Here is a 26,109-nt window from a genome sequence, read left to right as displayed (position 1 = left end):
GTCACCTGTGTTGTGAATTGCACATAATCTATGCAGGCAGGTCAGCATTTCCTGTGTTAGGAATTCTGAATTCACTGGGTTGATCAACTGGATTAAGAAAGGAGGGTTGGGGCAGCATCTGCTGTCTGGAGCTGAGCAGAAGTGAGAGAGGGAGGAGTGCAGGCCGGGGCTACGCTGCAGCATGCAGCCTGCCAGCAGGTGTCACCCGCAGACTAATAATGGCACGGTGCTAATTGGGAATGGTTTTCTGTTGCTTGATAGATACTTCTTTCTAGAAAAGCCTTAGGATCAAGAATACAGAAACACAGAACCCAGTGTGAAAGGAGCTGCTTACAATCCTCATGTAGGGATGGAGCAAACTGTAGGCACGTGTATTTTCTTAAGATCTGATATCTGAGGGACTTAGAGCTGCAGGGAGAGACGGGTTGCCTCAAATGTTCATTTTAATCAAGCGCTCCATCTGCCTCCTGTCAAGTTTGTGCACCTCGATGGAGCTGAACCTAATGGCGACTAAACTGCTGAGTCCCACACGACTGGATTTAGCTGGGACGCACAGCCTACAGCTCTTAATGCAGATGTGCATTAAAGCAGCTCTTTTTTCCAGCTGTGCAATGCACTGCCCAGATCCAGCGGGGCTCTGAAATCCTCGCCTGCTTTCCTGTAATGTTTATACATATTTCTACGCGGGAGCTCCAAGTGAGCAGGGCAGGGGGAAAGCAGGTCCCAACCCAGCCTGACTGCGGCCCTGAGGGCCGTTTGACCACCCCAAACCCCTCGGGTTGAGGCCGAGCCCAGGGCGGCCTCATTGGGCCCCATCCCCCGGCCCGCCCCGCCGCCCGCCCCTTTGTTCTGCGCCCCCCGACCGCGCTCCGCCACTGGCGTAAGCCGTCCTTGCGCAAGTCGCGCGTTCTTCCCCGCCCGGCGTCTGCGCGCTTTGCGTAGAGCCGCTGTCAAAGCGGAGCCATGTGCGCTGGGCGCCGGCTCTGCCTCCCCGCCTTTTGCGTAGCTGTCAGGGCGCCCCGGCACGCAGCCCCCGCCGTATTCTTGAAGGCTCTGCGCCGCGCCGGCGTCGGGCGGAGGCGTGGTGGCGGCGTCCGAGTCTGCCGCGGGGAGGGGGGTAGCGATTCTGGAAGCCGGACTGCGCCGTCTGCGTGGCGGGAGCGCCGTGCAGCCGCAAGGAGCGGCCGCCCCCTCCCCCGCCCGGCGGCTTTACGCCGTTTGCGTAGCGTGCCCCAAGATGGCGTCGCGGTCGTCGTCGGCGGCGGTGGCCGGAGCGCCGGCAGCGGCGGCGGAGCGGCTGGAAGCGAAGGGAGGGATGAGGCGGGCGAAAGGCGGCAGCGCGTAGCGGGCGGCTCCCGGCCTGCGGGACACAGAGACCGACAGAGAAAGAGACTCGCGGGGAGGCGGGTCCCCCTCCGTCCCCCCCGTCCTTCCCCGCCCGCCCCTCGCGGGAGCCCCGGCGGCTCCTTCCCCGCCCGCCCCCGCCGCCTCTCCAGGCCTCGCCGTCCCTGGGGCCGCCCCTTGGGAACGGAGGATGATGAAGCTCAAGTCCAACCAGACGCGCACCTACGACGGGGACGGCTACAAGAAACGGGCGGCCTGTCTGTGCTTCCGCAGCGAGAGCGAGGAGGAGGTGAGGGCCGGGCCGGGCTGCGGGCGGCTGCTGCCCTACGTTGCCCGTCCCGTGCGCAGCGCTGTGCGGGTGCGTTCGTTTAACGCTGGGAAAGTTGGGGCTCTCCTTCCCTTCCCCCCCCCCCCTTTTTTTTTTTTTTTGCCTTTTTTTTCTTTCTTTTTTTTTTTTTTCTTTTTTTTTTCTCCTTTATCTCTTTGCTGAGGGATGGTGGAGCGGCTCGCTGAGCAGCGCCGGGCTTTGGCAGTGGTTTGGAGCAAACCAGGCTGGCAGAACTTCAATCCAGAGCATCACATGAGATGGGAGAGGAAACCTGACCTTGGGTTTATAAAAAGAAACGGGGATAAAAGGGGACTGATGGAGTGCCAGGAGCTGCTGTCCAGAGAGGCTGGGGAGGAAGTGGGAATTAAAGGTAAATTGGGTGCTCTGAGAATGGCAGTGCTGCCAAGGGCTCGGATTGTAGCTGATGTTGGAAAGAGGAACTTTGCTCAGATGTGGATTTTTTCGCTGTTTTCTCTTTTAATGTGCCTTTTAATATGCACAAACGAGGCTGCAGGTCTTCCTTGCTTATTAGGGAGTCAGGCGCACCTCACTTCATTGACTGGCTCCTGAGTGGCTGTTCTGAAGGCTTTGTTCTCCTGATTATCATATTTGTAGCTACAGGAAATCGGAAGGGAATGCAGACAGTTTGCTGGAGGAAAGTCAATTAGCATACTGTGCAGTTATTATTTAACGTGGTGGTGGAGGCTTAGCAAAGCCTTTGTAGTTGCACTGTCACGGTGAAGAGTGTCAGCATCTCATGCGTGAATGATCTGAAATAAATGTAACAGAAACTTGTTGCAGCTGAGCCTTCCCACCGACTTTCAGGAAATTTATGATCCTCTGAGATAACTATGAAGAAGACTGTAATCACATTGTGTAATGATGCTGGGGCTTATCAGCTTGCGTGGTTGAAGGCATCTGAATTTCCTGATGCAACTTTACCCAGCTGGGGAGGCAGTTCTCCTTAAGAACCAGTTGTTAGGCCACGATAGGCACGGAGAACTGCGTATATTGGGGCAACGTGGGTTCTCATCTGAGTGCTGTTTGCTCCTTTTAGTTTCGTCCCTCTTAGCATTTGTCCTCGTGAGTGCTCACACCGGAGAAATCAGGTGTGCTGCACTGGTCTGTGACATGAAGGCACACTAATTGCTTTGTTAATGATGCAGTGTGGGATGTAGATTGATTTCCTCAAGCGTGCGCACGTCGGTGCTTCGTTGTGAGCCACAGAAAGGGCAAATTAATGAACGATGGTTTTGTTTTATTTTGAATTGGTCTCCCGAGGACCTCACGCAGTCTTTCAAGCAGTGGATTTATTGATGATATCTGTGTGTTTAATGGAGAGCTGGAACTGCGTCGTGCCTTCCCATCTATGGCTTTCCTACCGTGCGGAGTCGTTCAACAGATTCGTTTAGGAAAGTTGTTATCAAATATTGATTGATTACTTTTATTGAAGTGGGAATTAAGATCTCTCTAAAGGGTCTCTCTGGGCAGGGAGAAAAAGAACGGAGCCAAAGTATGTTGGTAAAGATCTATTTAAAGTTTACTGTTGAAAAACGAAGGCCAAAGGCAAGCTTTGATAAAGGAGCATGCTGTACCAAAGCATTGTTTGTTTCTGCTTCTGGTTACGGCTTCTTTTAAGGGCTTAAGAAACAGTAGCTGCTCTCTATCCCAGCTCTCCTTCACTTCCCACTATGAGTTTAAAGAAACTGCTTTGGAGTTCCTGATTAGTTCACCATTCGAGCAGTCAGTGAGCAAGAAGTAGGAGAAATTCTGCTTTCCCTTATGAGCAGACCAGCCTGATTTTTTGGGTTTACCAGTCTGTTACCCAGCAGTAAATGGGGATTGTAGAACAGAGCATCTTTGGCTGGGCGTTGCACTCGCGCACGGAGGCTTAGCATAACCATTCTTCTTGCTTCTTTAGTTGAAGTGATTTATTTTTTCCTTACGCTGCTTGAGGTTGCACATTTTCTCTGTATTGTGTTTGGAATCTACCACTTCTGGACACGAGAGAAGCCAAGGAATGCCTTTGGAAGCACGAAGAGATGCCTTTGTCACACAGCTCTTTAAAAAGCTGCAAAGGGAGAATTGGTTTAAGCACGAATCTCAAACGGAGTGAAAATACATTTCTTAATTGGACTGCATGGAAAGTCTGTTTCTGTGTTGTTTCACAAGCAGTAAAGCACTGCAGAGGGCAGGAGGGAGATCAAGAGAACCAATGGCATTAATTCTAAGAGTGTGAACAGACTTCAAAGGACCTTTCAGCCACCCAGCGCTGGCACTCTGCTGTTCTCATCTTTTCACATGGAGTAAAATCCCTGGATATTTTGCTGGTTCAGTGTAAGCAGAGAAGGAGAGAACCCAGATCAAGAGAGCCCGAGTCTCGTGTTACCTCCAAAATCGTTCCTTATTGCCACTGTTGGTGTGTCTCAGTATTGCTGTTGTGTTATTCTTAAACAGTACAAGCTTTTTGTGTGCGTGTAGCCAGCTGTTTGAATGAGAAAACGCTCCAGAACATGTCAGCAACCTCTCGGCATCACAGAGCAGATGGAAGCCTGCTTAATGGCAGCATCCCTGTTAGATTTTAACAGAAATAAAAAGCAACTGTTTGGCTTTAAGTCCCGCGGTGGCGTAGCTACAGGTTTAAGCATGCCTGCATTGTATCTGGTGAAAGGACAAGCAGCTCATTAACAGCTGGTATTCTTTAAAGCCGTTTGGAGGAAATGCTTCAGGAAGAATAGCACCCGGGTCGGCCTGGTCTTTTTTAATTGCGAATGGAGGCTAAATTGAGGTGAGAAAACAGCACTTTCACACGAGGCTGGTAGGAGCTCTGGCTCTGTCGTTCTGTGTGTGCCAAGCCAGCACTGTCACCAAAAGCCACGTTCAGGAGCCCCACGAGGCCTCAGTTGGGGAAAGCAGTTTGAATGCAAACCGACCGCTCTCTTCTTGCCTCTCCTGGGTCACTTTGGAATGAAACTGGGGTGTAGTACAGCAGTTTCCAAATGTGAACTGTAGACTTTTGATGATCACACAGTGTTCCTACGCTGTCCTTTGTGCGTTTGCTTCAATATAAAAATATTATTAGCTGGAACCACTTGGAGCACTTTGCTGCCTGGAAGTAAAGGGAGCTCGGCATCATATGATCGTAGTGCTGTGTGTGGAATAGAGTCTGAGTCCTTGTTCCAGTGGCTCGGGTTAACTCTTGACATTCCCTTCAGCTACAGAAAAGGTTTGTGGTTGAAACCAAATAAAGTTCTCCCTGCCTGCTGCTGACACATCACCACATCCCCAGTGGGAGACAGGCCAGTTCCAAAGTGGCCTGTTTGTGCTTCTGCCCTCTCTGCCGTGCTTGTAACCAGTTTTCTCCAAAAGCAGGGGGTATTCTTACACCAAACCGAGCTTTTATCTAAGAAGTGCCTTTTTGTAATGGAAGCCTGTGTAAGCAGTTCCGTGGTCTCTTGTACTTTCCCAAACTACAGCAGGATGAAAATGGTTGCATTTTCACTTATTTCGCTGGGAGCTCCATAAACTGTTGGGTAACTGGAAAACTGCTTCAGTTTTTATTCCCCTGCAACTCGAGGAAAGGGCTGCAGCAACTCAGAGGCACACAGGGAAGAGTCCTTCCAACCCCTGCGCTTGTACCCGAGAGCAGTGATGGCTGTGACTTCTCTTTGTAACAGCTCTGCATATGCTCTTTTATCTCAGTGTTTAATGTCAGATCAGAGTTTTTACCTGCATTTCTTGCCTTTCTCCCCTTGCTCTCCATGTGCTGTTGCTGCCGAGGGCATTGCCAAGCTGTGGTCTCCTGCAGACGGGGCAGAAGCCTCTCTTTTCTTCCCCTTCTCAGGGTTTTATCATTGTGGGTTGGTTCTTTGTTTTGTTAACTACAGTAAATCACCTTTGTGATTTCTCCAGGAGAAACTGAGGCAGATCAAAGTTAGGGAACTCACAGTTCTGTGTAACAAATAGTGAACTTCAGCATTCAAAGGCCATCTGTAATATCCAGTAATTGTGACTCAGGCGCTCAGTTTCCTTAAGCAGCAGTCTGTTCTTCAGCTGGGAGCCTGGCTGCAGGGAGCAGCCCAGGCTCTTTCAAACGTTGTGAGTACCACAGTTTGTGTCCCTGGAGCTGTGCAGTGGATAATGCACGCCACCCCTTTGTCCTCAGAAATTTCAGGTTAACATGTAAAATCCAGAGGGATGCAGCTACCTACTGGGGAGGTTTTTACTTTCTTTTAAGATGCTTCAGGTGGTTCAAATGTTGTTTTCAGCCTTATTGACTGGGATGGCTACTTCATCTTGTGTAACAAGGTTTACGTAACAGGTAGAAGGAAATATTGGTATATGAAAAGCTTCTCAAGAGTTTTCATGGCCCTAAGATACTGACATGCTTTATTTTATGAATAGAACTTGTTAAATAAAACAGTGAAGTGTGTGCAAATGCAGCTGCTGACATGCAGAGCCACTCAGGGCATGATTTGGGGGCATGATTTAGCAGAGGGTTGTTAGTTAGGGAGGTATGCTTAGATCGTGGTTAGACTCGATGATCTTTAAGGTCTTTTCCAACCTGAGCGATTCTGCGATTCAGCCTGTGTGAAAAAGACCAAACTCTTCATTTCCCTTTGCTACAAAGGCAGTTCCAAAGCCAGCAGAAGGAGTCTTTGGAGAGTTGTACGAGCACCATGGGGTCAGCACGTGGGCTTTGCCAGGCAAACCGAGGCTGTCAGGTGTAGGCTCTTTGGGAGTGCCTTGTTATCAGTACTTTGCTTCTGAGGCCGTGGCTCGGCCCCTCCAGCTGCCTTCTGCCTTGCAGATAATTCTTGTGGTTATCCGAAACGCAGTCCTGCTCATGGCTGCGTCCTGTGGGAGCGAGCAGCCACTGTAAAGGTACCAGAAACGTGTAGTAACAGCGATGTGAGCGGTGCTGTATGGAAGGCGTGCGGTGCAGGATGATTGATTATCACTATTCTAAGAAGCAGCCGAAAAACCAACAGGATTTTCTTTACCTTTTTTGCCTACACTTCTTACGCTGTAGGTGCGATCAAAGTGCTTGAAATCGCAGCTCAGCTCTTTTCCCCTTTCTCAAAACTTGTGCTTTACTTCTGTCATGTCCTGTAGGGTGAACGATTTCCCCTTCCATAGAATGGCCTGGGTTGAAAAGAACCACAATAATCATCCAGTTTCAACCCCCTGCTGTGTGCAGGGTCACCAACCAGCAGCCAAGGCTGCCCGGAGCCACAGCCAGCCTGGATTCCAGCTTCCCACCATCCTGCCTCTGTTTTCCAGGCCTGGCATCGTAACTTAAAGTATGCCACAGAGCAAAACGTGGGTGTTTGAGCCCCGAACCATTGCTCAACTGAGAAAACTGTATGCTGTTGAGGAAAAGCAGAACTCCTGTGATGGTCAGGAGCAGGCTGTTTGGTGGCTTGCTGTTGAGGTTGTGCATTGCAGTGTGCAGGGCTGGCTGTGACCTGCTAACCACAGGCTGTGCTCTTGCTGCCATGTGTTGTGTTAGCTCTGTAACGTGCCCTGAATAGCAAGAGGTCACAAGGAGCTGTGCTGCGAGCCCCGTGCTCCTTGGCATGCTTCTTTGGGCCGTTCAGTGTTGGCAATTTGGCACAGCGTGTGGTTTGTGGTGTGGTGTAATGGAGGCTGTGTTGAATGGAAGAGTTTCTGCTGTGGGGAGCGATGCCTCGTGGCTCCTCAGGAGCACAGTTTGTCATCCCCTGTATCCATAGTGCTTCAAGGTGCTTTGATGCAGTTGGATGGATCCCCGTTTTATCCCTTATAAAAGCACTGAGTAAAAATATATTGGGGTTGTGAGAGCGTTTGTTAACTTTGGGTAAAGCATAAAAGGTCTTTATAATCCTACGGTGTCCTGGCTGGTGAGAGGGCAACCCAGAGCCTCCAAATCCTGAATACAGACACTCCCGTTAAATTAAAACTTTCAAACAAAGGCAGATTGTACAGGAGGAAGACGCTGAAGCCAGCCCTCTTCTCCACCCATCTCCCTGAAAGTGTTGTGAGACGTGCTGGTTCCTTGCAGTCTGTGTTCTAATAAATGATGCTGAAGTGTGAAACAAGTTTTAAATATTGGGAGGAGGGCAGGTTTTCGCTTCAGACACTCTGCAAACCCTTGGTTTTGTGACTTTATATTGGTAGAAAACATGAAATAAATACGAAGGCTGTCTCAGCAGCCGTAAGCTGGTTTCTGGCAGCAGGATGGGGTTGGGATTGGGAACACCTATTTGCCATCTTTGCTGCCCCTTTCCTGCCTGGTTGCCTGTATGTGTGCTGGGAGGCTTTTCCTGGAAGGCTGGCAGGTAGGCAGCTCTGATAACATCGCACATAGCTTCCAATCGTGCTGCAGCCCTTTTGGTCTTTGCTGTGATGCTTCCATGGAGCCTCTTTCTAGGAATCACGGTGGTTACAATGCAGCTACTGTTGTTTTATTTATGGGTGGCTGCTGTTTAAATCGAGCATTGCAAGAGAGAACCTGAGCCTCAATCTGCTCCGTTAACTCAGGTGCAGCTGGGCTGTGTGTGCCTGCAGCTTTTGCCTTGTGGAGCGCCGTTATTTTGGGGGGGAAGCGATGTGATCTGTGTGTAATGAAGCCATTGTAAGGTCAGCAGTGAGTGTGGGGCCCCCAGGCTTATCCTGGTGGCAGCCTCCTTCCCCTTTTCCCATGCAGCTCCCAGCCCTGTGCTGGGCAGCCTTGGATCTCAGTGCCCTTCCTGCTGCCCCGCTGCTGCTGAGCTTTCTGTTTGTTTGTCTGCATGCTGCTTTGAAGCTTGCTTACCATCAGTGCTGTGCTGTGTGGGAGCCCCTGCTGTAGACTTTAAACTTTTGCTTATTTTTCCAACCTTTCTCTTATTTTGTTGATTGTGGATGAGAGCTGCTTCTGAGCTGCCTTGCGTGTTGCCAGAGCGGCTTGTGTTGCTCACTTCCCTGCTTTGAAATGACATAATTGTCATCCAAATCCTGGAAAACAGAACTTGGTTATGCGACACGATACCTGAAAATGCTTTTCCAAAAAGGCTGTGAGGCTCCAAAGGCTGCCCTGAGGTCCCTGGTGGGATGTGAGCCTCAGGAGCCCTCTTGAAACAATTACACAGCAGGAATGAAACGAACTGCAAACCTGCCTTTGTGTTTTGGCCTGAATGAAATCAAAACCAAACAGACAAAAGCAAATGACAAAACCTGAAGGTCTAGGTTGTATCCTAACAGAGGTGCCTATGGTAATGATCAAAGCCTTTCATTAACAGTGGATCCAGGATATCTTGTGCAGGGCGAGGGGCACGAGTGACTGAGCAGCACATCGTTCTTCCATTTGTGCTGCCTTAGCTCTAGAGATCTGGTGCTTTCCTCTCTGTTTTTAAGCAGATTTCAGAAATAAGCATTTTCTGCTTATGAATGTTTTCATTAAGGTCTCTTAGTGGTACAGAAATACACAGATGACTTTATGCAACAGATCCACAAGCAGTAAAGTAGCTGTTAGGGGCACAGCCACCAGGTAGACCTCAAAGAACAGCATACACCATATTTCTGTGGAATTGTACTGCAGTAGGCTCAGTCTAAATGAGCAGTTGTGTAACATTTCTACTGTAAAATAAAGGTGTCGCTACCGTTCTGTGTCCGTAGCTTTTCAGTGCGAGTTGGAAATTGATTGTGACCTTGTTATGGCAGAAATACCATTCCATCTCTGTGTTGAGGGAGCTCAGCCCTGCTCAGCTGCTATCTCCCCATCTCCAGGTATGCTGCTCCCCCAGCCAGCTGTAGGGGCAAGGTTTTTGCTGAGGAATGCGGTTGTTATCTTGGAGCCAGCATTCAGGCTGCTCCTCCTGAACACTCGCTGCTGTGTTGGGCAGATGGCGTTTTTATTGGCTTGGGGGCAGCTGGTGAGATAAATGGACCGTGGCCCCTTGTGCAAATGGGGTTGGAGGGACCTTTTCACTGGGCGCCTCTGAATGCGCTGCGTGCCTCGAGGTGCAGCTTTCAGATGGGTGAGTTTTAGAACAGGACGAGGTCTCACCCTCCTTGTGAACCTGGGCCCTTTGTGTGGGGAGAGCTCATTGGTAGCAATATCCTGTTGAAAGCTGTTCAGAAAGAGCGACCTTGGAGCGCTTCCTGCGCTCTCTGGATGGGATTTCCTTTTTATTAAACAGGAAATAGTCTGATTACATAAAAGTGTGAGAATGATAGGTCTTTCCTTCCCAGCACAGGTTGTTCGTGCTAATTCTATTTAGAAAATGCTCAACTGCCAGACCAGCTGAAGTTAATTTACTTTGACTAAAACTGTTGTTTACACCTAAGAAGTTCCTCCTGGTGCTGGTAAAGCATTGCCTCGATCCAAACGATCCAGCAGAATTAAGGCAGCCCGTTCAGCTGAATTCATTCCTGTGTATTCTAACCTTTCCAGTTCAATAGACAGACCGTGTAGGGCTCAGGGGTTTGAAGGGAACTGCTCAATAAACGCTGCTGCTTCCCTGTATTGCAGGATTGAGACGTGGGCTCAGAGTGAAGCAGGAAAAGGAGGCTCTGGGGCATCATCTTTGGTAGGACCCGCAGCAGGTTGCTGATCAGGGGCGTTCTGACACTTGAGAACACAGAGTTGAGTTCCAAACTTAGGAAAGGTTAGGCCAGCAGTTGCCAAAAGGTTCGTGGTGACCCCTCTTCAGTTTCTGCTTTAAGCTTTGCTGCTCCTGGTTGGAGCCTGCAAACGATCCACGTTCACACCTGGTGTGTTCCAGTCCGTGGGCTGCCCTCATCGCTGGGCAACTGCCTGGATGGCCCCAAAAAGGAAAAAAATCTCCTTGCAGGGTGGTTGGGTGGCAGGTGAGAGCTTCCAAAATAGAAAAGTACTGCAAAACCCCAACTCCTGAGCTTGTTTTTGTCTCAGAAGTGTAATTTGGAGGTCTGTAGGTAGGTTGGTTCCTGAAAATCAGTGCAAATCTTCTCATGGTTTTCATTTCTCACACTTGTAGGTCAACATTTACACAGTAAAGCCTTGGATTTTAGCGTCTTGCTCAGTTTAACTACAGGATATCTGGTTGAAACAGTTATGACTGGCCTGTAACCTAATTGGACTGGTATGCTGGAAACTTTCTGGAGCAAGTTGCTTTGGCTCTGAGCTTTGTGCCAGTGAAATGATGAAGTATAGCATGATGACTCTAATGAACGAGCTTTGTTTAGAGAGCTGAAAAACAGTATTAGTTTTGTTTTTAGTTTCCATCCCTGCTCATGGATGTATCACAAATAGGTTTCATAAGCCCAGCATCTCAGTTTTCTTTGGGGAATTTTCGTCCAACTGAGGTTGTTAGTGAGCTTCTTGTCTCCAAAAGACAGCAAGAAGTTTAACAATGAGGCTGAACCCAACTGTGCAGAGCAGAATTACTTTGGAATAAAACATTTCGAGGAAAAACTCCCACAAAAAGTCTGTCCATCTGTGCAGCCTTCTTGTGGGGCTTTTAGGTGGTTAATTACAGGCTTATATTTTGCTGGCACATCCCTTTGGGCAACCTCATCCAAACCGAGTGCTGGCCCCAGAGCTGAGCTCCCTGGTGCTTGCTGCAGGAGAGGCAAACAGGGAATTGCGAATCTTTGTTGAAACAGTTTCACATCATTTTTTTTGGTGGCTGATTACCTGACCTGTGCATACCATACCGTGACTGCAGAAGCAATCAAGGCTGAAGGTCCTGGTGGAGTTGAGCTGCACAGGGTGGAGGAGCTGAGCAGCTTCTCTGCCGTCTTGTGTTGTTGCATGACAGATATCCCAAGCTGCCGAGGCCGTAGTGACAGCAAGGACAGCATTGGACTCTTACAGTGTAAACATTGTGATGCTGTATCACACTGCGAATTGTTGTTTCGGTATGCAGAGGCTTAATTTGTTCTTCAGTGCTCAAGAGGAGCAAGAAGGTGATGGTTGAAATAATTTGGAGGGCCTTGGTGTTGTTGATCACGCAGTCGGCACTGCTGCTTGCGCTGGGCTAATGAGACCATACTGGAAAAAGCAAAGGGTTTTCAAGAGCTCACATTGCATTGGTCATGTTTGGAGGTGCGTGAGGTGCAAAGACAAATTCCCTCTTTCAGCTGGGCTCTAAGCAGCAGCACCGCTGTGTGCTCATGCATGTGCTGTGCTCCCTTCTCCTCAGGTGCTGCTGGTTAGCAGTAGTCGTCATCCGGATCGATGGATCGTCCCTGGGGGCGGCATGGAGCCCGAGGAGGAGCCCAACGTGGCTGCCGTGCGAGAAGTCTGCGAAGAGGTGGGTGCTTACAGAGCAGGAGCTCGGGGGGCTTTCGTAGCTCCAGCTTCTTTTCCTGCAGGTGAAGAGAAATCCATGGTCAGTGCGGTACCTGCGTTGTGTGTAGGGGGGACCAGGGCCCGAAATGAAGGAATGTGATGGACTAGAGGCCCTCCGAGATCCGTTCCAACTCCAAGGATTCTGTGATAATTAAGGCTCTCATTTAGAATGAACTTTTTCGCAGCTTTACCTGAAAATAGTTAAATTTAAGCTATAGTCACTTCAATGCAATGATAACCTCCTTTTTTCTTTCTTTGTTGTACACTTTCCAAAGAGAACTTTAAAAAACAGCAGTGCTTTTGTGGAGCTGCGTAATAATGGAGTGGAAGTGCACCAGACCCTACCTCAAAAATAGGAGTTTCAATAAGTTTTGGCTTGCTACACGTTTTGAGCTTTATATGAATACCAGAATTTGGTGGCAAGAGTTATGAGAACAGAGTTGTGACGTGTTCATGTTTTTAAGTTGGAGCTGAAAGGGAGGCAAACAGCAGCACACAGAATGACCTGCGTGGAGAAGGCATGCTTTTCTGTTGAAGCTGGAGGAGCTATTTTTCATATTTAATTAAAGGAATTTAAAGTCAGCAAATGGTAATTGACTACATCACATGTAGAATTTGTCTTTAGGACTCACTTCTGAATATTACTGAATAGCAGAGATGCTTGGCTTCAGAAACGATTAAATGATTATATATGGATGACCAAGTAGGTCCATAGTTACATAAGGCAGGATTAAAATGCTTTCAAGAGGTTTATGAATCTTTGTGCTACAGGACAGAAACGAAGAGCTAATTGGTGGGCGCTGGGAGGAAGCTTCTCCACTGGTTGCTCTGTTTAATTGTCCTGTATATTAAGGGTTTTTTTTCCCCTGAGTGTTTGGAAATGCCTGTCACTGCTGTGTGTTTCTCTTTGGACATTTTATAATCTATCAGTTTATCAGAAGGATATGAAGGATTATGCAGTGAACTTTTTTTTAGGTCTCTCTAGTGCTGGGGATTGCAGCTTGCGAATTTTGTTTCCAGCCTGTAGTACAGCTCTTGCTTTTTTAGGAACTCGTTAATCTTTCAAATACGAGCCAAAGTGAGTTTAACCAGAACAACGGGAGTATTTTTAGCTAGAGAGTCCTGCTTTACAACCTAATCATTATTAATTATGAAGTTATTTGATACAGAAGTCAAAGGTTCATTCAGGAGATGCATGGCTTCGCCTTTCAAACCCCTAAAATAAATCTGTATCGACCCTCCCTCTCTCAGGCAGCGAAGCTTGGAAGAGTTGCTCTCTTTCCATGACATCTCGGTGGTTGAAAGGAAGCCTTGGCATGGACTCAATCTGCAGAGAAGGAACTGGTTTGGGCTGGCTGAGATAATCCCCTCTCACTCAGCTGGTGTTCCCTCGCTCACGTGGACTGGTGCCGAATGAGGGTGTAATTCAAACCGTGGCAGCCTGGCAGGGTTGAGTCATTCCCAGCAAACCACCTATGTGCTCAAACGCTGCTCAACCAACACCGAGCACAGCGAGCTCAGAAAGCTGCAGGGTGCCTAGCAGAGGTGCTGACCTCTGCCACAGCCTGTCCTGTTGGTGCCGTGCAGCGGGAGGCTGCTGGGGTGAAGGCTCTCCTGCAGGCCCGTCTGCGGATAGAATTACCTGAGCACTCCTGCAGTGTGTGGTCAGACCAGCTGAAAAACACAGGGCAGCTCGTAGGCTTATAAGGCCTTCCTCAAACCTGTTTGTGTTCCTGCGCTCTGCTCGCAGTGTGTACACCAAATTAGAATGTATATCAGCTGCCTTGGGCTCGGTGAGCTGTTTACTGTAAAATGTTGCTGGGGAATGTGCCTGTGAGAGGGAAGTGTTTGCTACGCTCGTGCTGTAAAGGACTTGTGCAGCCTCCACTGCTCATCTGGCAGGGGCAGTGTTTTAGGAGGCTGCTTGCTGGGCAACTGGTGTGCGTGCTAGCAGTGCTAGCTGGAACTTGCTGGTGAGAATTAGGCTGCTAATCCTTGTTCATCCTTTCATGTGAATTTCAGCTTTTTCTGTGTGTGTGTGTTTGGGTGGGTTGCAGCTGAGGCTGCTTTGTGTGCAGGTTTGCTGCCTTTGCTCCTCTCCTGGGACAGGTCACGGAGAGGCCAGCAGGTCGGCTGAGCAGCTCGCACTGCCTGCATCAGGAGAGAGAAAACCCAGTGTTCCTGTGCTGTGTGCACACAGCAGTGGTTATCCTGCAGGAAGGTGGCTTGTGTGCTGAGCAGTGATGGAGGAAATTTGCAGACTTGCATTTGCTGATGTTGGTATGCCTTTTCCTTTTTAATAAGAGCCAGTTGGAAGAGCTGGAAGGACTCAGTCCCCTTCAGTTGTGGTCTCTGTAGATGACAATGGACTGGTTTTTCTCAACTCAGTCATTTTTTTTTGCATGGTATGCATTTTCTTTTTAAAACATGCTTCCCTAAATGAAGAATTGTAACTTGTGCATTCTGTGTTTTAATTCCATCATCGATGTGTTTGAGCAATCAGACTTCTCCCTCTTTCCAGTTTTCAGCATTTCAGAACGGCTCTTAGGAAAACGAGGTGTTGATCGAATGAAATCTGCCATCCCTTTGTCCCCGTTTGAGTTCAAGTCCTTGTCCTAGTTTACATAAGGACTCTCCATATTAATCTGTCCCAGCAGATGTATTAAAGCAGACAGGTACCAACACTTGTCACGCTTACCGCTGTCTGTGTGCAATGCGAAGTGACGGAGCTCTGCAGGCAGAGTGCAGCAGATGAGTGCTGCAGCTCTGAGGGAGAGCCATCCTTCAGAGCCAGCCCCTCACTTATCATGGAACGATCACAGCATGGCCTGGGTTGCAAAGGAGCACAGCGCTCATCCAGCTCCAACCCCTGCTGTGTGCAGGTCACCAACCAGCAGCCCAGGCTGCCCAGAGCCACATCCAGCCTGGCCTCGAATGCCTGCAGGGATGGGGCATCCACAGCCTCCTTGGGCAACCTGTGCCAGTGCCTCACCACCCTCTGGAGGAAAAACTTCCTCCTGATATCCAACGTAAACCCCCCTGTCGCAGTTTAAAACCATTCCCCTGTATCCCATCCCATCCACCCTTCTGGCACACTGCAGCCAGTCGCCCACACAGCTGTGTTCTCCAGGTCTGTTCTCAGGTTCCCCTTTAGAAATATTACATGGCCTTCTAAAGTACTGATCATCACCAGCATATCTTGGCTTCTTCATTCTTGGATTTAGTTTCTCTCTGCTGTTGCATTCTCTCCTCAAAATGAATGTCATGTTGGGAATAAGGGCTTTTCATGGGTGTGAGCAACTGGTGAAGAACATGTTTTAGAAATAGCTGCCTTAAATTAAACTTATTATGGAGTGACTTTGAAGAAAGCCTCCACATTCATCTGTTAAACCCGAAGGCATTTAATTCTGCACTTACAGCATCTTTCACATCCTGACCTTTAAATACTGAGTAAATGTCAAGTTGTATAAAATTACACAAGTGTTGGTCGTGCTTTCTTCATGGGGAGCAAAAGAAAGATAAGCTGTGCTTTATCTGTGATCAAACAGACAATGGATGCTGGTATCAGAAATCGTCCATCTCACAGCACTTTGATCTGATTGCTGGACAGTAGTTTCCCTCCCAAGGATGGCTTATGAGCAGTGTTTTCAGTTTCATGTGTTCTGTGTGTGATTTAGGATACAAATAACGATGTCTTTCAGTGCCAGCATAGGAAGCCCTGTGTTTTATCTGAAATATCATGGCAGGGGTTGTGAATGAATGAGGTGTGATAGCTGTGAGCTCTTCGTACGCGCTGTGCAAATACCAGATCGGCTTCACTGCCGTGTATCACCTTACGTACTCAAAACTCATATAAAAATGAGTGTAATGCGTGGAAATTCTTGACTCTGGTATTTTACAACCACATGCAGAGGTGTGCATCAGTTGTAATGCAGGAAAGAATTAGTTAAATAAATCCAACCCTCTCTGAGACGCAGTGAAGGCAGCAAGAAAATCTGCCTAGCTGCTGTATAATTGGTGTCTTCAGAACTTGTCTAAGCTAGCAGCCCTTATGGGTGTGATTTACTGCCTTCAGTACTGCAAGCATTAGAGATCTGGGTGTTTTACCACAGTCCTCTTGCCCAGCAGTAACCTATAGTAGATGCAGGCTTTGAGCCTAATAGAGCAAAGTAAAATAGCTGAAATTCCAACCCACATTTTCCTTAGCTCAGATGGAAGGAAATAAAAGCTGTCCCTAGGAACAGATGGTGTTGCTGCAGGCTGCTTTTTGCATTTGACCCGAACTTATTTTCAGCTTTGAAACCTGAACCTGCTGTTCTTGGATGTCTTCGATAATTTTTCTTCATTCAAACAAGTTGTTCCATGAGCAGCAGAGTTGGTAAAACTTCATTTCCTCCCCATTTTGGTTGCTTGTCCTGCGTGCCCAGCCCATCCCTGCCATGTGCAGGCTTGGGGCAGCTGTGCGTAGCGATATGCTCCTGCTAAGGCTGCCTTCCACCTTAGGCATTGCAGACTGGTTTGGGTCTGCTGGATGCATGGAGCAGAGAATGAGGAGCCTGAATGCCAGCCTGCTGGCCGCCCTCGCCTGGGGTGCACTGCTGCTCAGTGGAGTTGTGCTCTCACCCCTGCAGATGGAGCACAGTGCTGGGGCTTTTCTGTCTCCAGATGGTGGGTTTGGTAGTGCCCTCCTTGTGCAGGTGTGTGCTCCGGGGGTTGCAGCACTGCTGATGCCTGGGGGGGGGGAACACATGCCCAAATAACTCGTGGTGCTGCTGCCAGACACCCTGCTGCAGCCCGCGGTTCTCAATCCAGTTACAACCAAGGAGAAAATTCCGGAGTCATCTGGTGCAAATTAAGGCTTAGATCCAGCGCCAGTCCTGGGTGAGCCTGTGGCTGGGCTCTGGCTTTCCAAGAAAATGCTCATCAACGTGCAGCAGGGATCAGGGGGGAAGTGCAGAGGGGTTGCTCCCCATAGAAGCCCTAAGAGGAGCCCAGAAGTTCTGTCATGGCCGAGCCTTCTTTGCTGGGGGTAGCAGCTAAGGTGTTTTACTGTGGTGTCAGTGTTTACAGCACCTGTAAAGTTGGGTGAGAGTCATTGGACTGAAAGATTTCCCGGTCGATGTCCTTTCCAATCTTCAAGGCTTTACTATTTCTCACTTTGGTTATGGCCAGCCTAATATTTGATTGAATCACAGCACTCCTATCACCATTTGCACGTGATAAACTCACAGACGAAGGAAGCCTCAGCGCTCCTTTCAGTTGCCTGACAATAATTCAGTGTGGTTTTCCTACAGCACCTTTGCTTGGAGTCACGGTTTTGTGCCGTTTGGATGAGTAAGTCCAGGCTGAGTAGAGAGGGATGTCGGTTTGTAGACTGTTGCTTTGGATACCTCTTTGCTTCACCAGAACAAAAGGAAGGGCCCCGTGCCTGCCTGTGCTAGTGCAAGCATGCTGTCAGAGCCGGGCACAGGCTGCTTGGCAGTGCAGAGCTCTTGCTTAGTTTCCAGTCTGTGTGGCTGATCGGAGATGTATTTGTTCTCAGTCAGGTTGGAGAGCAGACAAGAACAGCCCTGGCTCTCCATTCAGTGCCTCTGCAGGTAGGGAAGGAGAGCAGTCATTCAGTGATCTCCTCCAGGAGCAGGTGGAGAAAATTGGCTTAAAACCTTGATTTACCTTTCCCATTTGATTGCACTTCATCTTTGGACGTATTTATGTTGTGAACGTGGAAGCCTTCTGTCCTTCGCCTTATTCCTGCTGGCTGAATGATAGGGCTGCTTATCTAAATAAAACAAAGCCACCATTTGAGATTGCCAAAGGAGTTTCCTTCTTGGAATGAGATCCTTTCAAGTGTTTGCTGTCTGGTTCACTCCTGAGAGCCATTAGTAGCAGCTCTTCAGATGAGGTAGCACTGCTCATCTGCAAAGGTCAGCCTGAGTTCTCTGTGCTTGCCATGCTGAGTGCATGCATGCGAACGGTGACCTTCGTGGAATTGCTCTTTGACTCCAGAAATAGCTTTGTGGTTCATAGCCAGTGACCCACCTATGGGCCAGCCAGAATGTCAGAAATACTGATGGGACAATAAATTTCATATCCAAAACCGATGTAGGAGGTTGAATTGAAATGCTGCTTCCTATTAGTCGAGCTCAGAGAGTGTGTGATGGAAAGAATGCGGGTTTCAGGGGCAGCTTGGGGTGGTGGGAGCTATAAAGCCCTTGGTTCCTTTGGGGCAGCTGTGGGAGCAGCAGTGGTGTTTGCTCTGACTGTTTTGGTTCAGTATGAGCTGGGAACTGAAGCACTTGGCTCCTAATTAATGAGAGGTCCTCCTTTCCAAAAGCATGTGACTGCAGCAACAGAGTAGTAGCTGAACAAACACAGAACGGTATCCCAGCTGCTCAGGACAGAGAGTTTGTGTAACTATTAAGCATTTAAATATGTAACTCCCCTCTCCTGAATACCTTTCCCTATAGAAACCCTGAGCCTGGCTAACTCAGGCTGCTGGGTTGGTGCTGCAGGAGCAGAGGCACTGCTTTCCTGCACTGCTCACCATGTGCTCCAGCTGCCAGGGCTGGCAGCTCAGTTTACCTTCCAAATGTGGCTGGGTTGTGGGCCATGCTCTGTGTTGTTTCACCCCAGTTGAGTCACAGAGCAAAATCCCACCTCATCTGTAGCACTTGAATTCCAGTCATTCATAGTAAAAAGGAAGAGGGAGGAAGAGGGCTCTGGGGGCAGGAGAGTGGGGTGGCATTTTGCATTCGCTTGGAGGATGTGTGTGAGCCCCAGCAGCGTGTGGACATACGAACAGCAAGCAGGTGGAGGTGGAAGCTCGGTGTGGAAGGCGCAGCTGCTGCTGAGATCTGTCCTCTTTGTCCCAGCCTTTGATTCAGAAATCCTCCTTCGATGTGCGCCTGTGCTTTGTGCTGTATCACAAACACTCCTGTTTCTGTTGTGGAGGCCATGAGGCTACGTTACAACTCAGGTGGTGTTTTATGTTTGCTGTAGCTTGCTTCAAACGGATGGAGGACATCCCTGAAATGCCTCGGAGATGCCAGGTTGCTTTGGTGCTGTGAGGATGTCTGACTCGTGCTTTGAAGTTATTTTCTTAAGCTGTAATTCTAAAAAGGTAAAACTGCTGAGCCCCAGGGTGATTTTTATCCATGCTCAGGCTGCAACAACCTTTAGAGAAGGTTCTGGTAGGAATTCAGGGTGTATTGATGTGCAATTAGTAAAGAATCATTTTTCGGTTTTTCTTCAGATTGAATTAAGAAACAAAAAATATTTGAGTACAGAAAAAGAAGGGAAGAAATGCTGGGAATGCATGCATGGTTGGAGCTCACAAAACATTTGTATAATTTATTTTGTGACCATTAGCTGAATCACAGCATTTGCTTCTTGTTCTAAAGGAGCTGCTCCTGCACAGCGAATGGGGAAATGCATACTGACCTGTTGTTAAAGCCTTTCTTTTTTTCCTTTCACCTTTTCTAGGCTGGAGTGAAAGGGACGTTAGGAAGATTGGTGGGAATTTTTGAGGTAAGTTTCAGACACAGTTTGGGGCTGGAAAGTTTGGTAGAATAAAATCCTCTTGGAGCAATAGTCGCTTCCCAGTTTGTTGTGAAGTAAGGTGGGTGGCTTGTTTGAAGAAAGGCTCAAAGTTCCTCATTTAATTTATATATATATATGTGTGTGTGTATATGCTGATCTTTTTGGTGGCATTGCTCACCAGTGATCTCTGCTTCATTTGGAGTTAGCAGTGACAGGCCAGCACAACACTGAATCTCCTCAGTGCCTTCATCCCTTCCTCGGTGCCCCCAAAACACCAACCAGTCATGAGCAGCACTGTAACCATTTCCCAAAGTGATGTGGAGAGGTGTGAGTGCCCCCAGCAGGAGGGCAGAAACACAGGGGCACTGAGATGTATGGGCAGGGGGTACCACAGAGAAACTGTTTCACACTTTAGGAACCGGGATATTTTTCTTGTCTTGCTGCCCCTGCAGGTACTTCCAGACCTTTCATTTAAGATGCAGTATTGTTAAGTGAGGGAAGCAGCCCATCAAGCACCATAGCATCCCAGCTGCAGCACGCTGCTTGTGGCTGTGTGCCCGCTGCCTTTTCTCCTCTGCTCACTTTGTCATTGCTCTGTTCACTTTGCCTTCCAGAATCGGGACAGGAAACACAGGACATATGTTTACGTACTGATTGTCACAGAAGTGTTGGAAGACTGGGAGGACTCTGTCAATATTGGTAAGTTTGGTTGCTTGGGGGAAAAAAAAAAGAATGGTGATCAAATAGTTGGCTCTGTGGCCTGGGAGAACTCATTTCAGCCATGCAGCTGCCTGTACAGCAGTGCTGTGTTTAATTCCTGCACCAGGCACAGAGCATGAAGAGCTTTCCTTCCTAAAATTAGAAGGAAATGTATGTGGGCAGTGTGGATTAATCATTTTCTATTTTCTTTTGAAATCTTTGCATTTAAATCAGGTTCATAAATGAAAATGAGTTGTTCCTCACAGTGTTTGCCAATAGCACTGTGGCACCTGTGGGCTGATCTCCTTAGGCTGTGTCCTTTCTGCCTTTACTGGAAGAGCAGGGAATGAGCACTGAGTTCACTTGCCAGTTCACCAAAACTGGCTGGTGGTTGAAGTGCTGTGGATCGTCCTGAAATGATTTCTGACTTCACAGAATCACAGAATCATCCAGGTTGGAAGGGACCTCAAGGATCATGTAGTTCCAACCCCCCTGCCCAGCAGGGCCACCAAACACACACATTCAGATCAGGTTGCCCAGGACCCCGTCCAACCTGGCCTTGAACACGTCCAAGGACGGGGCATCCACAACCTCCCTGGGCAGCCCGTTCCAGGGCCTGACTACTCTCCTTGTGAAGAACTTCCCCCTAACATCCAACCTAAATCTTCCCTCCTTCAACTTGGATCCATTTCCCCTAGTCCTGCTGTTGTCAGCCCTTCTGAAGAGTTTACTCCCCTCCTGGGTGTAGGTTCCCTTGAACAGCAAATGCATCCTGGTGTCTTTTGCACTGCTGCTGTGTTACAGGCTGCAGCTGTTCTTGCAGCACGTGCACACGGCTGAAAGCTAATTCTTTCTTAAACAGAGAAAGGTAACATCATTTTGCTGCACCTACTGATCTTTCTTTTTTGCCTGCAGGAAGGAAAAGGGAATGGTTTAAGATAGAAGATGCCATCAAAGTTCTGCAGTATCACAAACCGGTGCAGGCCTCGTATTTTGAAACCTTGAGGCAAGGCTGCTTGGCAAACAACGGCACTCCAGTCATGACCACGACGTACTCTGAGGGCTCTGTGTCTGACATCAGATGACTGAGGACGTCCCTGTGAGAGAGATTTTGAAAAACAGACTGAAACATGGATTCCCCCCCCCCCCCCCTCCCCTTTTTCACATGCCTCCTCTATCAAACAAGGCATGGGCAGCAGCCTGTGGCAGAGCAAGTGTTAAGAGTGCTGCAATTTAGTGCAAGGTGGGATTTTTTTTTGTTGTTGTTGGCTTTTTTTTTTTTCGTTGTTGTTGTTGTTTTTTGCTTTTTTTGGATATGTATTTTGTAAGATACATTTTGTGCATGAAGTGCCCCTTTCCCGTTACACCGCTTCCATTGCCTGGCGAGCGAGGGCTGCCAGTTTTGCCTCTGCCTTGTGTTCTGAAGTGTCCCATTTGTGTCATCCCAGCCATAGCCACTTTTTTTTTTTTAATTAAAAGACTTCAAATGTGAGATCAGCTCTTTAAGTCTTAGTCTGTACTGTAAGGTGCTGTTCGGACCTGCGTGGCGGTCACTTTCAGCACATGTATATAAACAACATTTTTTTTTTGTTAGATGGAGAATCTAACATTTTAATTTTTTTTTTAATCCTGGTCTGCTTTGAAAAGAAGGGTTCATAATTAATCTGTTTGCCTTTTGTTCTGTTTTTTTTTCTCTAACAATACACGTTCTGTGACAGTGCTAGTGGCTGGGCCAGTTTACTCCCCATTCAGCAACTCCCCATTCGGTGCAGTGACTCTTGAAGTTGAGGGCAGAGTTTTGATCACCTGCAGACATCCCTGCTGCTCAGTCGCTTCTCCTGCAGCTTCTGCCGCCGTTTCTGCTTTTCACATCAGAATGAAACAAAAAGAGTTGGTCTTTTAGGGCTTGGCCAAAAATAAGTAGCCTCAGAAACGCTACGGTAGGAAACAAACGTCTGTGGTGGGGATTCAGAGGGGGCTCAAAGTCTGACAAACTGGAGTGTCAATCACCAATGCTGTTCTGCTGATCCTGCTGCATTCTGCTGGTGTCTCTTCTTGTCCACATGCCTTATGCCGTGCTGAACTGGATATCCTAACTTGTGCTGAAGCATCGGATTGTACTTAGTGAGTGTTGCTGCGCCGACCCTTGGCTGGATGACCACGAATATCCCTGAGAAGAAGCCCAGGGGGAAAAATTCAGGTGTTCAATCTGTTGTCCCGTGGTTCCGCAGCGCTTGCAGTTGCACCATGGAGCACATTCAGAATGTTTAAGCTGTCCCTCCGTGAAAGGTACAGCTGACTCCTGAGCAGAGTTGCTGGTTGGAGGAGCGCACCGTTGGTAGGACGGCTTCCCCGATGCGTTGGCACACTTCACTTTTTTTTTGTTGTTGTTCTGTTTTTATTGATGTAAGTTTCATGCTGTCTTGATTTGCCAACAGTGTTGTCTAGTTGGGAAATAAAATGGGAAGGGTTGGGGCTGGGGGTGGGTTGGGACAGGTACAACTTTTGGGAGGGGCATTAATTAATCCCTGGCTTGGGACAAGAAGCAGTTGCTGAATTCAGTAACTTCTCTTTTGTCAGAACATAGCCAAGATGTGAAATTAAATCTGCAGTACTCTTTTTTTTTTTTTTTCCTCTTTATTTAACAAAAAAATATTCTAATAAATACTCACTGTTCGGAGTTTTCTCTCTTCCCAAGAAGCACTTAACATACGAAAATCTGATGGAAATATCCATGGAGCTTGGGACAAGGGGGAATGGTATCCTTGCTGCTTTGGCAAGAAGCTGTTCATTTTCAGATCCTATTCTGTTCCTGTCCTTGTTCCCCCTGCTTTCATCGATGTGGGGTAGCCAGGCCAAAAGCAGCGCCAGCGATCGCTGACATGAAAAACCACGCATAAGAAAAAGCTGAGAGGCATTATTCAAGGAGTAGCCTGGAATGGAGCCTGAATTACACCAGTTCAGTTCACTTCAACTTAGAGACGAATGTACAATGCTGTCCTGCTCTCTGTCTGAACCAAACTCTCACAAGGGCTCCAGTCTTGCCTTGGGGAGTGTACAAGGATTGCAGGGCTGTTACCGAGCCCTGAGTGGCACCAAACGCAGCCACCTACTGCCTTCAGCTGAGCTCTTGTCTTACTGTACGGATCAGTGTGTGGAGAATGCTTTGCAACAGAACAGCTGGTACTCCTGAAAGAGTAATTGCAGTTTTAATATCAACAGCATGCACACTTTTTGTTTATAAACTAAAAAATGTTTTTACAGGGCTGTTAAACTGACAATTTAGGGTAGAAAATTGTTAATGACTTGCTAATGGCTTATTTGTTTGGGTCAGAAAAATAAATTGTGCCAAGAAAGTGTTCTAATGTGGCATGAATTGATGCTGTTAACACAGTAACACGGAGTGGCTGATATTATGCCTTCTGAACTGCAATTAGCTCCTGGGGCAGAAAAAGCTTTTGTTCAACAGTTGTGGTTTCGGGAACAGAGCTAAGTCTTGTTCCACCTGCAAGTTCCCATCATCTTCAGCATCCGAGATCTTCTGCAGTAACTGGTGGAGCTGCATTGCATGCCAGGGAGGCCCTGCCTGGATTGTGCCAAATTGATTTGGGATCCGCAGTCGAGCTGCCTTCCTCAGTGAGTTGTTCAGGAGCTGTTTGGAAAGCGGCTCCCTGGCTTTGGGGTGGAGATGGTGGAGGTGCCCAGGGCTGGTGTTGTGAGCACTGCTGAAACCCCACCGCGTGCAGCCTGCAGGTCGGGCTCAGGCTCCCAGCCTTGCTAGAACTGGTGCTATTTTGAGCCAGCAGAATTGTTTTGTGTCGTGTCTGGGCTGACCCCTTAAGCCTAGCACCATAAACCTGTCATTACAACGTGTCTCAGCTTCCTGTTCAAGAGTAATATTCTTTGCTTGGCTTTCTGCGTAGCCGTGGATGTTTGGCTGGTGTAGCTGTAGGTGTTCTGTAACAAAAGCAGACGCCTCCTTCTGACAACCTGCAAGTTTGCAGCAAATTCATCGAGTCGCCCCAAAGCTGCAGGATTCACGTGCCTGGTTTGCTGAAAGCAGTGCTCAGGTAAATGCCAGCCCTGTTTGTGATGCAGCAGCTTCTGCTCGGAGTGGCTCCATCCATCATCACCTATGGCTGATGGGCTGCTGGAAGCAAAACTTCCAGTGTCCTCTGCAGCTTCTTCACCACAACATTCCTTTCTCCCTCGTTGCTTTCTGTGCTGTACAAATGCGTTGTGCACGTGGGGATGGTTTGCATGCTGAGAGGCAAGGAAGAGGGGAGAATGTGAGCAAAATGCCTGGCTCTTGGGGTGCTTCAGTACTGGAGTGCTGTGTGCCCTGAGTTGTGGGGTCAGTGATGTGGTGGCAGTGAAGGGGAGGTGTGCTGTGGAGAATGGAGGGCTTCTCTAGGGGAATTTTGGCATTGAGTCGCTTCCTCCAGTCTCGTCAGAATTAAAGCCTGCTGTCAGTGACTTGCATCCTCCCACCTGGATTTACAGATGTGTTTGGGACCTTAATGGAGAAGGGAAGTGCAGTTGGCACTTAGAGACACCTCTGCTTAGCGTGATTATCCCTTAAACCCCAAATACTAACACAGTGCTGGCTCATCTGACAGGGCAGCCTGGATTACTGCTGCTGCAGCAGCATGCAAGGCTAAGCTGATGCCCACTAATGGGTTTGCTGCTATTTGTTCTGTTCTATGGATTCCAACAGGAGAAAAAAGACAGCTTCCAGCGCTGCTCGGTTCTTCCAGAAGGCAGCTCCCAATGCTGCTCTGATGGCTTCACCTGAGGCTTAACACACCAGAGGAGGTGCATGTCCCCGTGTGAAGGAGTTCCAAACGTAATTAAACCCATGGGGTTGAAACTGCCCCACTGTGGAGCTGTAGGAAACCTCTCTGATGGGGTTTTGGAATGGTGGGAGGGGGATTGCTGTGCTCGGATCTGTGGGAGTTTGGAAACGGTGGCAGATGTGCAGCGTGAGGCTCCTGGAGTTGTGGCTGTGAAATGATTTCTTGGTTTCAGATTTAGCTCTGGGGGGCCTTCCAAAGGCAAGTTTAAAAGGAAGGAGCTATTTCAATTGAAAACAGCATGAGGGATGTTCTCTCTTCCATGGAGAACCCTCACCACGTGGGATGTGATAGATGTGCCCCATGGCTGAGGCTGCTGGTGTGTGAGAGAAGCTGAGGGCAATTGCCAAGACACCAGAGGGGGAGATGCTGCCTTGGAGGCGGCCAGGAAGGGGTTGAGTGAGGCTGGTTGTCTGTTGCAATCTGGCATTCAGTGCTGCTGGAGTACTTGTGGTTGCTGCACAAAGATGGAGAAGCTCAGTGCTGGCAGGGAGGTTTGCACCTCCTTTATCTGTGGTCGTGTCCTTAGCAGAGCTGTTCTGTGCTGTCCTGCGGGCAGCTGGAGCTCAGCAACGCCGTGCTGCTTTCCTTGGCATTGCAGCAGCTTCCAAACAGGGATGCTTGGCATTTGCCACCTGGCTGAGTGGTGCTCGGGGCTGCTCTCAACTTTGCAAGCTAAAATAATGTTGGTTGGGTCACCGTGATGGATGGATGAGGAGTTCTGATGGGCAGCTAGCTAACTTCGTTTAATGCATTTAAACAGAGCTGCAGCTGTAGGCTGGCATTACTGATAAACCCAGTTCACCAGTAGCTAATTAAAACCTGATAGAAGGAGGGATAGAACACGACTTTTATGGAGAGGTACTTCATTATGGGTCTCTTAAAGCTGCTGCTGGGATCAGCTGGGAGGGAGAGCACCTGGCTTGTTGGAGCTTTGCTCTTTCCCTTCATCGTGCACCGTGAGTTTAAGGTGCAAGAAGAACTTGGGAGCATCCTTGGGTTCTCTTGGTGGAAGACCTGCAGGGATTTCACCCAGCTGTTCTGCTCTG

At 48.5% G+C, this 26,109-nt stretch overlaps 1 protein-coding gene across 1 annotated transcript; it reads left to right on the top strand.

Annotated features, from left to right (window-relative positions):
- The first annotated feature begins 1,231 nt into the window (after nucleotides 1–1,231).
- On the top strand, nucleotides 1,232–23,566 carry NUDT3 (nudix hydrolase 3). The gene is made up of 5 exons (XM_052698333.1): nucleotides 1,232–1,633; nucleotides 11,821–11,931; nucleotides 19,452–19,496; nucleotides 20,123–20,207; nucleotides 21,123–23,566. The coding sequence occupies exons 1-5, from the start codon at nucleotides 1,535–1,537 to the stop codon at nucleotides 21,290–21,292; spliced, it is 510 nt and encodes a 169-aa protein (XP_052554293.1). The 5' UTR covers nucleotides 1,232–1,534; the 3' UTR covers nucleotides 21,293–23,566.
- Nucleotides 23,567–26,109: the final 2,543 nt, after the last annotated feature.

This window comes from Tympanuchus pallidicinctus, unplaced genomic scaffold (genome assembly GCF_026119805.1).
Source record: "Tympanuchus pallidicinctus isolate F22 unplaced genomic scaffold, pur_lepc_1.0 scaffold32, whole genome shotgun sequence".
NCBI lineage: Eukaryota > Metazoa > Chordata > Aves > Galliformes > Phasianidae > Tympanuchus > Tympanuchus pallidicinctus.
The sequence above is the reverse complement of the archived record's forward strand: the minus strand, read 5'-3'. Positions and strand labels throughout refer to the sequence as shown.

Bases quoted from the DNA above. Each gene is read 5' to 3' on its own strand.
- NUDT3 (XM_052698333.1), top strand. From the start codon at position 1,535: ATGATGAAGCTCAAGTCCAACCAGACGCGCACCTACGACGGGGACGGC. The intron at 1,634-11,820 runs GTGAGGGCCGGG...CCTTCTCCTCAG, and splicing joins GCAGCGAGAGCGAGGAGGAG to GTGCTGCTGGTTAGCAGTAG. The intron at 11,932-19,451 runs GTGGGTGCTTAC...CACCTTTTCTAG, and splicing joins TGCGAGAAGTCTGCGAAGAG to GCTGGAGTGAAAGGGACGTT.